This window comes from Alosa sapidissima, chromosome 19, assembly GCF_018492685.1.
Source record: "Alosa sapidissima isolate fAloSap1 chromosome 19, fAloSap1.pri, whole genome shotgun sequence".
Classification (NCBI taxonomy): Eukaryota; Metazoa; Chordata; class Actinopteri; order Clupeiformes; family Clupeidae; genus Alosa; species Alosa sapidissima.
In genome coordinates this window covers 24,596,102-24,611,289 of record NC_055975.1, presented here as the reverse complement: position 1 = coordinate 24,611,289, position 15,188 = coordinate 24,596,102, and the positions used below count along the sequence as shown (strand labels likewise).

At 47.1% G+C, this 15,188-nt stretch overlaps 1 protein-coding gene across 3 annotated transcripts in view; it reads left to right on the top strand.

Annotated features, from left to right (window-relative positions):
* cnsta (consortin, connexin sorting protein a) overlaps positions 1-15,188 on the top strand; it is a 35,696-nt gene that overhangs the window by 15,769 nt on the left and 4,739 nt on the right. For 2 of the 3 annotated variants that reach the window (XM_042072738.1, XM_042072737.1), the window contains exons 6-9: positions 973-1,081; positions 3,094-3,115; positions 3,310-3,418; positions 7,673-8,547. In XM_042072738.1, the coding sequence (XP_041928672.1) occupies positions 973-1,081; positions 3,094-3,115; positions 3,310-3,418; positions 7,673-8,547 (1,115 nt within the window). The remainder of the gene's footprint in view (positions 1-972; positions 1,082-3,093; positions 3,116-3,309; positions 3,419-7,672; positions 8,548-15,188) is intronic. The other variant, XM_042072739.1, reaches the window with a different exon arrangement.

Genomic DNA, 15,188 nt, shown 5'->3' with positions numbered 1-15,188 from the left:
TGTGTGTGTGTGTGTGTGTTGCAGGATTCAGGAGAGGGTAGTTGGGGGCCTCTGGGTCAAGGACTTCCTCCTCCACTGTGTGTGTGTGTGTGTGTGTGTGTGTGTGTGTGTGTGTGTGTGTTTGAGTGACGCACACAGACTGTTGATTTAAGAATTATAAATGGCTTGTCTGTGTGTGAGAGCCATCATCAATGTGTGTGTGTGTGTGTGTGTGTGTGTCCTGGAGAGTTGGAACCTGTTCCTGGGACCTCTTTAGTAGAGAACATCTTAGACTCTCATTACAGCCGCCATTGCTCAACACGCAATGATGATAGTCGGGGGACTCTCTCAGCCTTACCCAGACTAAGAAAGTCATCAGGAATATGGCTGACTCAGGGGCACGCAGTTATCCCAGGCTGGCCAATCTGTTCTTCACCAGCATGATTTATATCTTTCTCTCTCTCCCCCTCCTTCTCCCTCTCCCATCCCCCTTTTTGCCTGTCACTTCTCCTCTTTCCGTTTAACTCAATCATTCTCTCTCTAACACACATCACTCTCTCTTTCCTCTCATTTCTCTCCTCCTCTTCTTCCTGTCTCATTCTTTCTCTTTCTCTTCTCACTTTCTCTCTTTGTCCCTCCTTTCTCTTTCTCTCTCTCTCCCTTGTTCTTCCTCTCTCTCTCTCCCCCACCTTTCTCTCTCTCCCCCTCTCCCTTGTTCTCTCTCTCTCTCTCTCTCTCTCTCTCTCTCTCTCTCTCTCCCCCACCTTTCTCTTTTTCTCTTTCTCTCTCTCTCTCTCTCCCCCACCTTTCTCTCTCTCTCCCCCTCTCCCTTGTTCTCTCTCTCCCCCACCTTTCTCTCTCTCTCTCTTTCTCTCTCTCTCCCCCTCTCCCTTGTTCTCTCTCTCCCCCACCTTTCTCTCTCTCTCCCTCTCTCTCTCTCTCTCTCTCTCTCTCTCTCTCTCTCTCTCTCTCTGCCCCCCACCCCCACCCCAGAGTGCAGATGGAGGTGTGCTGGGGGGTCCGAGGGGCCGACTGCAGATAGGACCCCCATTGACCCTGACCAGCTGGATCGCCTCTCCCACATCTGCAGGACACACAGACAGTGAGTATCTCACTCACACACACACACACACACTCTCACACTCACTCCTGACAGGGTGAACAGAATCCTGATGCAATGTGTTAATTTTTAAACGTCCGACGGACAATACATTTTCTCACGTATTATACAGCTACTTGCCAAAAGAAGAAAATAAACTTTTAACGTTTCAATTATTTGTGACTTCCGTCGAGAAACAAATAGTTCACCACACAGATAGAACTTGTCAGATGAACTTGTCAAACTTGAAATTGTCAGATTGCATAGTAAAGTATTACTTGCTTATCATACAGGCAAATGTTGGGATCAGTATTCTGAATAGCCGCATAATAAATTGTTGAACTTATAGAAATGCATACATAATCTCATACAACCATATACAGACAGCAATAGACCTAGTCTTACCTCTGACCATATACAGACAGCAATAGACCTAGCCGTACCTCTGACCAGATCTCCATATCCACACTCACCTACAGCATGGGCCCCCACTCATAAAACCTCACCTCATTACCATATTTACAACCAGATTTGCATACACGGGGTGATTCACATTGACGCGTGCAAGTGCAACCACCTGCATGCCTATATTGTGCGACCGTCAATTTCAGTGGTCCCCAAACTTTTTCTTCCGAGGGCCAGCTCACTATGCCTGGCTCTAAGAGAGGGCCAGAGACTCGGAGTATATTAGTAACCATAAATAGCTTAGTGCTGTGAACAACAGCAGTCTACCTCAGTTGAATATTCCATTACATTTAATCATAGGCTACTGCATTTTAATACCATTGTTAGCTGTGTTTATATTGCAATCATGCCATATCAGTGTAAAATGTAGCTCAAATGAAATAATACTAAATGGAAACCGAAATGAGGTGGTGGGCCGTAGTTTGGGGAACACTGGTCAATTTGTTTTGTCACTAATATCTCACACAGAGGAGCTGTGTTGCACAGAGGATGGTAGACTTGTGTCTTTTATTATATCTTGTTCTGTTATTTTCAGGCAAAACCACCTACAGTACATAAATGTTTCGGTGGAGTCAATGCAGCAAATGCGCAAGATTTAGACAATGCTTTTGTTTTTGTTGTTGTTTGTGTGTGTGTGTTTTTTTTTTTTGTGCTCTGCCTGTAACAAAGAATACCTACTAATATCTAAGACAAGCATGCATATCTTATCTGCAGTAAAAAGCTAAATAGTTTTGTAAAAATGTTGAGTAAGACGTTAGCTGATAGTCAGTTGTGTAGTGCCTCTGTGTTGCAGGGTATTAAACTCCACCTAGGAACCCCGAGGTGGCAAATAATTTATGGAGCAGTTTACTACAGTGCGTCCTCAGACTTGCAGATTCCCAGATAGCACCTCTCCATCAAAACTCACCTGAGTTTCCCCTCTAACACCCCCTGCCCACACACACACTTGCACACGCTCCTCAACTGAATGTGTGTGTGTGTGTGTGCATCTCTGTGTGTGTGTGTGTGGACTAGGTTGTGGGTCAGGTGAGGGTGGCCCTGCACTGATGGTTAAAACATGCGGTCCTGTTGCTACTGCGCTCGGAGCAATCCGAGACCGGCGCGGCTGCTTGAGTTTCAGCTTGGGAAATGTGCCGCGCTAATATTAGATTCCCGCGCCGGACCAACCCTGCACTGGCTGGCCCCCTTTTAGGCCTCCCTCAGAGAGAGAGAGAGAGAGAGAGAGAGAGAGTTTTAAAGACAGAGAGAAAGAGAGTTTGAAAGAGAGAGAGAGAGAGAGCATTTGAAAGAGAGAGAAAGAGTTTTAAAGAGAGAGAGAGAGTTTGAAAGAGAGAGCAGTAGAGAGGGAGAGAGCCGACCGAGAGAGAAAGAAAGGGAGGGGGGGGATAGATAGAGACAGTGAGGGAGGGAGGGTGATCGAGAGAGAGCGAGAGAGAGAGAGAGAGAGCTAGAGCGAGTGGGCAGCAGGGAGAAGAAGGTGGGGAGGTTCCTTAAACCTTTAGCCATGGTGGCGGCTAACACCTTGTGGTTTTCTGTCCTCTCTCTTGCAGGCCATCATTGAGAGCACAACAGGTAAGACACCTGTTCCAGGTGGGAGTGTACTTTATCTTTTTACCTTTGCCTTTTACCTGGACTGGGGTTCTCGAGTTTACATGAGAGAGGGGAAATGAGTGGCAAACGAATGAGTGAGCGAATTCAAAGTGTAGTGGGAACCAGATGACACACACCTGCTCACCGTGTGTGTGTGTGTGTGTGTGTGTGTGCAGTGTGAAGTAGCGGACAAAGTGCAGAAAAACAGTGTGATCTGCCGGCGATCGCGAGCGGAGGAGGAAGAGGAGGAGAGATTGAGCACACGACGACTCCCATGCGACACAGGTGAGCCCCCTTAACCGCCGGGACCCGACAGCCTGCCCAGAATAGCGGCGTGTGTGTGTGTGTGTGTGTGTGTGTGTGTGTGTGTGTGTGTGTCTGTGTCTGTGCACACGTGTGTATACTCTGACAGGCTATCTAAATAACCGTGTGTCCCAGCCCTTGTGCACATCACACGTGTGTTTGTGTGTGTGCGCGCGTGTGTGTGTGTGCGCGTGTGTGCTCTGACAGGCTATCTAAATAACCTGTGATTCTGTTTGACTCTGAAGAAGACGCATGGGTGTCGAAACGTTAGTCAGTTTGCACAAATAAAAACACGTTAAGCATTGAGTGCTCCGGTCCTGCTCCTTGGCTCTTAGACCTTGGATCTCCCTTTTTTAAATAACCGTGTTTTTGTGTGTGTGTGTGTGTGTGTGTGTGTGTGTGTGTGTGTGTGTGTGTGCACATGTGCGTATGCTCCAACAGGCTATCTAAATAACCGTGTGTTTGCACTTTGATACTGACGTGTCGCTCGCGTAGTTGAGGTCTTGCGTGTTGTTACGACCGTGAGCCGTGTTTGACGTGTGTGTGTAGTTTTATTATTTGATTGCTCATGCCAAACACACACTGTGGATATTAGATCTGCTTAGAAACTGTTGGCTTGCCGGAAACCTAGTGACGACCTCTCCTTACGCCAGAGCCTGTGTGTCACCACTGAATTAAGATGTTTATAAACGTACCAACAATGTTCCGAGGAACAGTTTATTCACTCTCGACTCTCTTTGTGTCATCTCTCTGCCTGGCCTGCACAGTATGTGTGTCAGAGAGAGAGAGAGAGAGAGAGAGAGAGAGAGAGAGAGCTATTAGATGTTTACATTTGATAGAGAAGCCAGGAGTAGCTGCCAAGTAGGAGTCCATGGCTGTGGGTGAGCTACTTACTTGTGCAGTTTTCTTGGGGAGCGCTGGGAGGTCAACCCCACCCCACCCAACCCCCCTCCAGACTTGATTATGCAAGTGGCTTCTCGTATTCCCACCATGCAGCTGCGTAAGATAGCAATGCACTAGTGAGCACTCACTGCCCCTCCTCTGATCGGAGATCAGATGATGGGTGGCATTTTGCAGGGTGGGGAATGTAGTGATTTTGGTAATTTGACGAGCAGGACAGCTGTGCTTCGTCTAAGGAAATGGTGCTGCTGCCCGCATTGAGATCGTCCAAGAAAAAGGAAGCATAGTTGCTAATCTATGCCGTGGCCCACTGGTTAGCACTCTGGACTTGAAACCGGAGGGTTGCCGGTTCGAGCCCCGACCAGTGGGCTGCGGCTGAAGTGCCCTTGAGCAAGGCACCTAACCCCTCACTGCTCCCCGAGCGCCGCCGTTGTAGCAGGCAGCTCACTGCGCCGGGATTAGTGTGTGCTTCACCTCACTGTGTGTTCACTGTGTGCTGTTTGTGTTTCACTAATTCACCGATTGGGTTAAATGCAGAGACCAAATTTCCCTCACGGGATCAAAAAAGTATATATACTTATATATACTTATACTTAATCGACTGCCTGTTAACTGTGTGCGCGTGTGTGTGTGTGTATGTGTCAGCACTGGAGGGGAAGCTATTCAAAAGGGCTCCATGTGAGGTAGTGAGACTGATTAGATTGGTGCGTGTGTGTGTGTGTGCGCGTGTGTGTGTGTGCGTGTGCGCGTGTGTGTGTGCGTGTGTGTGCCTCCCCGCTATAGCAGGTTGCATTGGTTATTGATGAGATCTCTCCATCTCCAGCGCTGTGGGTACAGTGACTGACGTGAACTGGGGGTGTGTGTTACCAGAGCTGTGTGTTCCCTGCGCTGTGCTCCACACGGCCTGGCATTGTGTTGCACCCCCCGGTTTCACTTTCACAGGGCAGGTGTGACAAGCCATAACCCAACACACACACTGGGTTGCTTGCTGGACATTCCACTGTTCATTGCCTGTCCACATTTTGTGCTGTCAATGTGTGTGTGTGTGTGTGCATGCACACTGTTGGTGTAACGTGTGTGTGCTGCCAGTCTAAGTGTGTGTGTGTGTGTGTGTGTGTGTGTGTGTGTGTGTGTGTGTGTGTGTGTGTGTGTGTGTGTGTGTGTGTGTGTGTGTGTGTGTTCGTCAGTCCAAGTGTGTGTGTGCTGCCAGTCCATGTGTGTGTGTGTGTGTGTGTGTGTGTTAGTCAGTGTGAGCATATGTGTGTTTTCATGCCAGTCCCATCAGACCTGACATGTGTCACAACAGTGTTTCCAGCGCTGTCCACACAGCACGGTGCCTGACGGAGCTGTGTAGCTGGAGGGAGGAGAGCAGCATGATGTGACGCTACCCGTCTTGGTGGCTAACGGCTACGTTTGTAGCCATTTGCACGTAAATGCAAACTGGTCGTACATTTTTTTTTTAGCTGCAGTACTAAGGAGTTTTTGTTTACGCCTAGGGTTAGCAAGGCATGCAAAAACCATGCAAACAACAGCACAGTTGTCACTGATAAAAAAAAAGCTTGCAAACATGCCAGCTGGTGTCTTTTTACTCCGGGGACAATGGCCTTTGTAATATAATTGTCATATGTAAGCTTTGGAAAGAAGTGTCAGCTAAATTAATACGTGTAATGTAAAATGTCTTTTGGCAATGATGTGCTGAAAAAGGCTTTTCTGACATTTTCACGGGGGATAGGAATGCATAGCTTGGATGGCTAACAGGTACAACAAAGTGTGTCTATCTGCCATTTAGATTGACCGTTAAAGCATCCAAATGATTTTGAAGATGAACATGAGTTTGCTTGAAGATTGTGTTGCTTCAGTATGAATACATCTCTGATCTGACCACTCCTGGCACTCTTCCCCTAAGTCGTGGGCCCATTGACTTAACCACTGCTGCTAATCACCGTGCATAGTGCAACAATATATTTTTAGATATGACTATATATTTTTTACCCATATTTATAACTATTTATAACTATTTATCGGGGGTACTTCTACCAGAAATGCAGTAGCCTGAAAAGTTGTGGGTTCAATACCTGGCTTTCACTGTTTTTGCACTTAACCCTCAATTGCTCTGAGGAGAATAGACCTTCTAATATAAGTGACATCTGAAAGTTGCATTGAATAAAAGCGTCTGCTAAATGAATAAACGTAAATGTAATGCATATCTATCTGGGTGTAATCTGGGTGTAATCTGGGTGTAATCTGGGTTGAGCATCTCCTCACTCTTGCCCTCCGCAGCTCTGCTTGCTGGCTGGGTTGTCTGACACATGCTTACACAGTCCTGAAACATCTCAAACCTTGTGCAAACACAGAGCTTTATGGGTAAAACACGCACACGCAGAGGAAATTAAGTGTCTGCTCTTGGAGGGGCAGAGTGCGAGGGGGACCAGGGGCCGTGGTCAGGGTCGGGGGCTGATCACGTGTCAGCATTGCGAGGCCAAGTGAGGATTGGACTCCTGACAGGCCAATGGCTGCATGATGTATTTAAGGAATTTAAAGTTTTATTTAGTTAATACTGTTTATGTGTGTGTGTGTGTGTGTGTGTGTGTGTGTGTGTGTGTGTGTTGTATATGTTTGGCATCACTGACATTGTAGGAGAATTGATCTCAATTTAACATTTTATTCATTCAGTGTCACGCTAATGGCTTTGTAACATAACAGGATGCATAACACAATATGGCCAACTGTGTATATGTGTGTGTGTGTGTGTGTGTGTGTGTGTGTGTGTGTCCCTCATTTCCAGTGGCAGCATGATATGACTATGTGTGCATCCCATCCATAACAATACTGTGTGTGTGTGTGTGTGTGTGTCACTCTGTCCAGCCCTATCTGCCAACGATGGTACAATACAGCCGTGTGTGTGCTGGCCCGCGTGTGTCTTAGGCTGTGGGCTGAATTAGCACCATTGTGCAGTAGGGAGTCTGCGACGCGCGTCATGTCAACACGCATATCATATCACGCCTCTCTCTCTCTCACATACGCATACACACACACACACACACACACACACACACACACCCATGAATTATTGATCCGGTGGCAGGGCTTGAGGACAGTACTGAGGGGAATCAATCTGTACCAGTCCCCCGAGCAGAGGAGTCACTCCCATCTGGACCTCCCCTTCATGTCCACTGTAGACCACTCCGAGTGCAGGGTGTGATGGGACCTGTGAGTGTGTGTGGAGGAGGGCTGGTTGATGAGGCGGCTGTTTCCTGTAAACGTGTGTGAGATGTTAGTGTGACTGCTAAGGCTACATCAGGTGTGTTTTTTAATAAGACTTCATCTCTCGTCCAGGCAGCGCGGCTGATTCAGCACGAGTGACTATGGAGAAGGAGAGAGAGACCTCCCCACAGCACACCGACTCCACAGACGGCCAGCAGATGGCGGCAGAGAGCAGCCAGTCCCCACAGCCCTCCCCTCACCCTCCCACAGAGACTCTGACTGGCTCTGCTGGCCTGAGTGACAGGCCACCCTCCAATGACTGTGCTGCAGAGGGCGGGCCGGGGGCAGAGCTTTCAGCAGCAGCAGCAGCAGAGGCGGCGTCAGCAGGAGAGACTCCGAGAGACGGCAAGCCAGCGGAGGATTTCCCAGAAGCCCCAGCGGCGGCAGCAGCAGCAACCGATGCATCACGCTCCCCCAGCAGGGAGGGGCCGGGAGAGGAGGAGGAGGAGGAGGAAGAGGAGAGGCAGGCGCTGGCGCTGTCTCCGCAGCAGCAACAGCACCCGCCGCCTCACACACAGCCCAGCCTGAGCCAGCACATGGAGCCCGCGCAGAGCACACACACGCCGGACGAGACGCTCACACTCACCGCCACCGCCGACGCACACGCCAAGCAGAAGAAGAAGCCAGAGCCCGAGGTCCTGAGGCCGTCCCAGCATGAGGAGCGCACCGCCGGGGATGGAGAGGAGGAGGAGGACATGGAGGAGGAAGAGGAGGAGGAGGAGGACGTGGAGGAGGCAGAGGATGCACTGGAGCTAGAGGAGGAAGGAGAAGAAGGAGGAGGAGGAGGAGGGGACGAAGACCGGGAGTCCATGGACCTGGACGTACCGGAGGTGATCCCCGAGCACGAGGAGCAGAGGGAGCGGGAGCAGGAGGTCGGCGTGGAAACAGTGGAACCGGTCAAAGTGGCCACGCTGGACGACATGGCCAAGAGGATCAAGGTAGAGGAGGTGAGGCTGGCTTATACATTACAACTATACATTAGAACTATACATCTATACATTAGACCTATACATTAGAACTATACATCTATACATTAGACCTATACATTAGAACTATACATCTATACATTAGACCTATACATTAAGTATACAGCACTGTTCTAAAACTACGCCCTTAATATACCAGCATATACCATACAGTATCTTCTGTGTGCTTTTCCAGCTGTAGCTAAGTAGTTGTATGTACTGTAGATCATGTTAACTTATAATAATAATAAAAATAATAATAACTGTTACTGGTTATTAAACAGAATCCCTTCTTACAGTTGGTTAACGGTTTCCTTGGTCAAACGAGTTGTTTTCATGTAGTTTACTACAGTCAGAAACTACTTCAGGATTGACCTCTCACTGAATCTCTCAGTGTATTATCATAATAGTGGAAATGACTTCAGTTAAGAGTGAGTAGCCGATGTAATTGTTGTTATTGTTGTTTTCATCAGTATTCTAGTGGACCTGTTCTACTTCCTTGCATTCAGAGCAGCAGAAACAGTAGCTCTAATTGATACCAGCATTTCTGCGGCACTAGTGTTTAGTGATGTTAATTGTTAGTTCCAAAAACAACTGTAGCTCCTGGAGCACATGCTCTGTGTTGTGTAACAGTCTTCCTGATAGGCAGCAAATCAGTCAGAGTTTTTATTATTATTATTATTATTTCTTTCTTGCCCTACCAAAAATGTGCTTCTCAGTCAGAGTGCAACGAGTGATGTCATGATTACAGTATTTTCCCCTCAATGAAACAAAGCTGCAAAGCCACGTTTAGCACCCACACACACACACACACACACACACACACAGACACACTCACAAGCACACACACACGCAGGGAGAGAAGGTTCAGCTGTGCCAGATGAAACAACAATTAGGGCTTTCAGCCGGTGAATATGCACTGGCCTGCACTCTCATGTGTATGACTCTGAGCATGTGATCCCTGACACTCCAAACTCCTCCAGAAGCTGAAGCCTTATGCAAAACGCTTCCTCATTCCTTCTCGGTCTCTAAGCAACTGTTACATATGAAACCAAGCCTGTCATTTCCTGTACACACAATTATATATATGTGGTGTTCAGACGTGTGTGTGTGTGTGTCAGAGTGAGAGAGATCCGGGGATTTTAGTAACTGAGTGACTTGCGAAAGCTCCCTGGCCGGTCATTTTCCTGTTCCTTACAGTCTGTTCCTTTCAGTTCTGCTGTGGCGACCGACCTGCTCTATCTGCAGGCCTGTGCGTTTATCAGGGTAATATGGATGGACTTTTACCTGCTCCGGTCTCTCTATTCCAGCCTGCCCAGAGGGCTCTGCCTTGAACTCACAAGGTCTCTCAGAAGTGGAGAGTGGAACGGGTACATGTGATCATGTGAAAACACACACTTACACAGAGAGGAAGAGAGGAGCTCACATGCACACACGCACACACACACACACACACACAAGGAGAAAAAGATAATGGCACATACAATATACATGAACAGGGAAGAGTGGGAAAATGAGACACACATACAGTACACACACACACACATACACATTCTTCCACACACAGATGCACACATGCTCACTCAGTGCTCTACATATAGCAGAGTGTGTGAGACAACCTTGCATGTGATCCTCATGGGACCATGCGTGACTTGGCTTAGCGTCAGTATGTGTGAGACGTGATGTGGTCGTGTAACGGTGCTAATTCTCCTCCTTCACGACTGACGGAGAAGAACAAAGCTGGTATGTAGCAAAGTTAAAGTTGCGTTAAAGGTGTTTACACGAAAACAACACGGGCTCGTAGTGGCTGATGGTCAGGCGACGATGACGTTACCACTGCTCCACCACGTCTCAAAAAGAGCACGTTGCTTCAGATGGTGGAGGAACTGGAGTGTGAGAGAGCCACGGCAGTAGCTCAGAGAGTGGAGCAGGTCCTTGTGTCCTCAGAGAATGGCTCTGAAGGAACACTGGGACGGGAGTGCCGTCACTACAGTTAAGTATGCGCTCTGACTGCCATACCAACGGGCCTGGCTCTTTTTGGCGTTGCGGTCAAGCTGCAGGTGTAGTGCCCGGAGACCCGGGTTCAAGACCGGGTGGGGTCACTGCTCTCTCCCTTCGCTACAAACACCTTTAGTACCAGTGCTCTCATCCACTGGCCCTGCCTTAAAAACCAAAAAACAACAATTTTATCATCAAGATTCTTTAACTGATGTTTTTAGTAAGGTTTTAGAATATCTTACTAGCATAGAAAAAGTTACTATAACTAGCATAGAAAAAGTTTCTATAACACACAATGGTCTGGCCATTAAATAGCCTTAGTTGCTGAAATGGCCTTACATTAAACAAACAAACAAACAAACAAACTCTCCTTCACTGGGGCTACAGAGGAACGTCCACGTGGTACAGAGGGTGGACTGGGGAGACTGATGTGAGTGGTGTTAGGAGAAGTTGAGAAGGTAGACCAAAGGTTTCTTGGGGAGACTGATGTGAGTGGTGTTAGGAGAAGTTGAGAAGGTAGCCCAAAGGTTTCTTGAGGGGCAAGATGGTTTGGATGAAGTTGTAGGAAGGGTGTTCACAGTCCAGGACCAAACGGGTCAGAGAAACTGGCTGGGCTACTTCAAAGAGACTAAACCCAGGGATGACGAGCACTCAGAGAACTTTTTAACTTGTTTATTGTTGTCGATTGTGCACCACAATAAACAAGTAAAAAAAAGGTTCTTTGAGTTCTCCGGTCGTCCCTGGGTTTAGTCTCTTTGAAGTAGCCCAGACAGTTTCTCTGATGGTTTGGATGAAGTTTCTAATGTAGCTGTAGGTAGGTAGTTCCAGGGTTGAACAGAAGGAAGGAACTGAAGAAGTAAGCATGGTGCTCATGCTTAGTCAGAAGTCTACTAGCATAGCCTGTATGTACTATAGGTGATATCAGCCAGCTTGTAGAGAGAGAGAGAGAGAGAAGTCCAAGCACTGTGTTTCCCACAGAATTGAATTCTATTTGTGGTGGTAGGTTTGCAGAATTAACTTGAATGCAACAGTTAGTTTAGCAAATTAGTTTAGCAAATTAGCACAGTGTGGTTATGATGCTAACCAGATTTAAAGCACAATTTAGTACAACCTGGCAAATTATTGTGTGGTGGTCAGTGTTGATATTGTGGTGGGCCGCCACAAATAAGTCAATGTATGGGAAACACTGAAGCATTATGAGTACTCGTGAGATCCCAGTGCCCCTCAAGGTAATGATGCCTCCATCACCTCTCTCACACTTCTGCTTCCTTCCTGTCTGTCTGTCTGGGGGGGATGTCAGTGGTGTTTGATGCTACTTTCTGGGACATCTGACTCTAATGCCTGCGTTCAGATGGATGGTAATGGGTGCTCAATGTTAGCTCTGTGCTGCGTGATCTGGCTCGTAATGGAGCAGAAACTCCACTGCTGCTGTAAATGGGATTTTGATGGTTCTTTACCGGAAAGCAGGGAGTCGGGGGATGTCGACGCTCCGGGACCGTTGTGGAATACTTGAGTAGATCTGTTGTGTGATGCTGCTGAGAAACGACCGGAATGTTGACGTTCAGTGCTGACAACTCTGACTTTTAATGTGTTTTTGCTATTTTTGAATTGTCTTATGTTTTGCTTTTTGAGTTTTCACGGGTGGCCCTCACATCCTGAGCTGTCGGATGCGGATACCAGAGGGCATTATGGGAGATGGAGCTGCTGGATGTCGATGACGTATCTGTCGCGTGCGGACACCGTGGGCACTATGGGAGATGGTGCTGCTGCTGGATGCCAGTGGCCTCTGAGTCATTGAAGGCTTTGCCACTTTGGTTAAGTCATTGCTGGACGTGTCACAGAGGCCTCAGGCGGCCCTCTGCAGTTGGGTCTGACGTTTCACAGACGTGTTAGACTAATGTCTCAGCGGTGGAGTAATGTAATTCATAGATGAAGATGGTTCACATTCAGGTTATTTAAAATGCAGACTTATTTATACTCTAGCTCAGATAATTAGGAATAGACCAATATGTTGACCAACATCGGTTTTGGGCAATATCGGCCTTGTTGGCTGATATCGGCTGTCAGCAATTTTTTTTATGCCGTTTACCGTCGGCAATTGCCAATAATGTTTATCTATTATGTTGCCTTGATACTGCACTAGGTAAATGTTTTGCTATGAAGGCTTGAAAGACTTGAAAATGGTTCAGTTATTTACGTATGTATGGATATTTTTGTTTCCACTCTACAAAATGGTATAATTAACAACAAAAAAGAAGTAAGCAATCAAAGAAAAACATATTGGCATCAGTTATCGGCCAAATTGTTATTTTTTACATTGATTTTGGCCCAGAATTTCACAGTTTACCTTCAGTTTCACAGTCTACCTTTACATTGATGTCCGCCCAGAATTTCACAGTTGGTTCATCCCTACAGATAATAGTTTGATGTGGCATTGTCACCTATAACTCACACACTCCTTTGTCATATAACTCAAATACCCTGTGTCTATGGGTGTTGTTGTCATAGCAAGCTTCTGGGTCCAAATTCTTCCTTCCTTCCTGCCTATGTGATCATGGGTTATCTGTCAACAACCTTTAATAGAACCGTTTTTTTTTGTAATGCTGTTGAGAACTCGAGGAGGCCATACGAAACAGAGCCGTTGTGGAGTCAGAAAAAAAAAAGCTCCTTGGCCATTAAGAGGGCAGCATTTGCTTTCAATTAAGGTCTCTTCCGAGAGTAATGTTGTGTGGAATGGCTAAAAATGTCACAAAGAGGGTTAGGCCCCCGTCTAGACTCTTTTTTTTTTTTTGTCCGATTGTTCTATTTCTGTCCGCTCACTGCCGGGTTGTGCGGAGTGTGTGTGGAGGGCCAGCGTCAGTGAAAACTGACTCTCCTGTGTGAGGAGACGCAGAACAGTGGCGTCCCTCTCTATTTTCAAAAAGCTCTTGAAAACCCAACTCTTCACCCCTAGCACTTCCTTTTCCTTCCTCCACCTCCTTCTTCTACCACTTTCTCCTTCGACTGCACTTTGTCTAGCAGATAAAACTTCTCCCCGCTCATCCTCTGGTAGCAGTTATTATAGATGTTGTATTAATATCTACCCACGGTCTCCTCTGCATTGTAGCTGGAATGTTATTCCTGCTTTAGGCAGTAAGTTGCTTTGGATGTATAAAAGCATTAGCTAAATGAACAAATGTTGGCCTAAATCTAAGTTTCAGTGGAAGCCCAGTGAGTGAGCGAACCAACCATCCAGTGAGAGACGGGCGGCCGAGCCCAACCCAGTCCAGGCTCTCACCCCAGCGGATAAGGGCCGTTGGTTGGGTGACACGTCTCTCAGCGCCCTCCTGTAAAAGGTGCTGACGGCTCGTTTTTCATATCGGCACACGGCGGCGCTGCTCAAATGTCACTCTCCTTCCGGCTCGTCAACTTTTCAGCGCCAGTGGCTTATTAAGCTTTTACTGCCCCTGTGTGTGTGTGTGTGTGTGTGTGTGTGTGTGTGTGTGTGTGTGTGTGTGTGTGTGTGTGTGTGTGTGTGTGTGTGTGGCCGGCCACAACAGATATCTGCAAAACCCACCACCCACCTTTACTGTAGACATGCTCACCCCGCCCCCCCCCCCCCCCCCCCCCATTTCTTTCTCACTCTCTCATACACACTCTCTCCCTCACCCCCCTCTTTCTCACTCACTCTCTCATACTCTCTCTCTCTCCCTCCCCCTCCCTCTCTCCATCCATCCCTTTCCCCATAAATCAGTTAGATTAGTTGTGGGTCTGTGTAAACCTGTGTAGAATCAACAGTGTTCATAGAAACCTTTTCTGTTTGCTTTTGCTGTACAGTGTGTCTGCCACTAGGTGTCACTTTAACCTGTTTGTGGCTGGCTGTCTCGTTTCATGTAGGACATTGACTTTGGAGTTGTTGCTTACATTTTTCATCTCCATGTCTTCGTTGCATGCGATGTGAGTGAGCGTCAGGGACCAAACTAGTATGGTAACTTTGTTTGGTCCTAACTGGACGCTCGCGTTGTTTTGCTGCAGTGTATTAAACGTGAAGCATAACGCAATAAAACTGTATTTAAAAGTGCTCTAAGCGATGCTGGGTAACGTCACTTCTGTTGACTTTCAAACAAAACAGAGAGCTAGCTCGCTACTTCCTCCCCTCCCTCCCGTGCTGCTCCCGTGTAATTGAAACTCCTGAACGCGCATCTCATCTGTGATTTGCTGGAACAGTTTGTTATGTTGTTATGGGCTAGGTTTGCCCAGGTTGTTTTTGTTGTCGTTTTTGGAGCCTGGGCTGTCCACAGAGATTGCGTTTTTTACAGTGTATTCAGGACACAGACAGCTAGCGGATGGTTAGGTGATGTTTGCAGTAAGTGACCTAAAATGTTATAGCCTAAAAAACGTGTGGCATCTCTTAGAGCACCTTTAATGCATTCCAACAAATTCTGAGATGCTGTTAATTTCCAAAGCAAGTTTAGACTTAACAATGCATGCACAAGATAGAATTCATTTAAAGTAAAATGGACATTTCCAATCACATTGCCATTCACAGCAACACATTGACCTGTGTCTAAAAGGACAGTATATTATCAAATAGGGAGCTTTTATAATGTGATGGCTTGTATTTAGTCTTTCCATTATCATTAGTC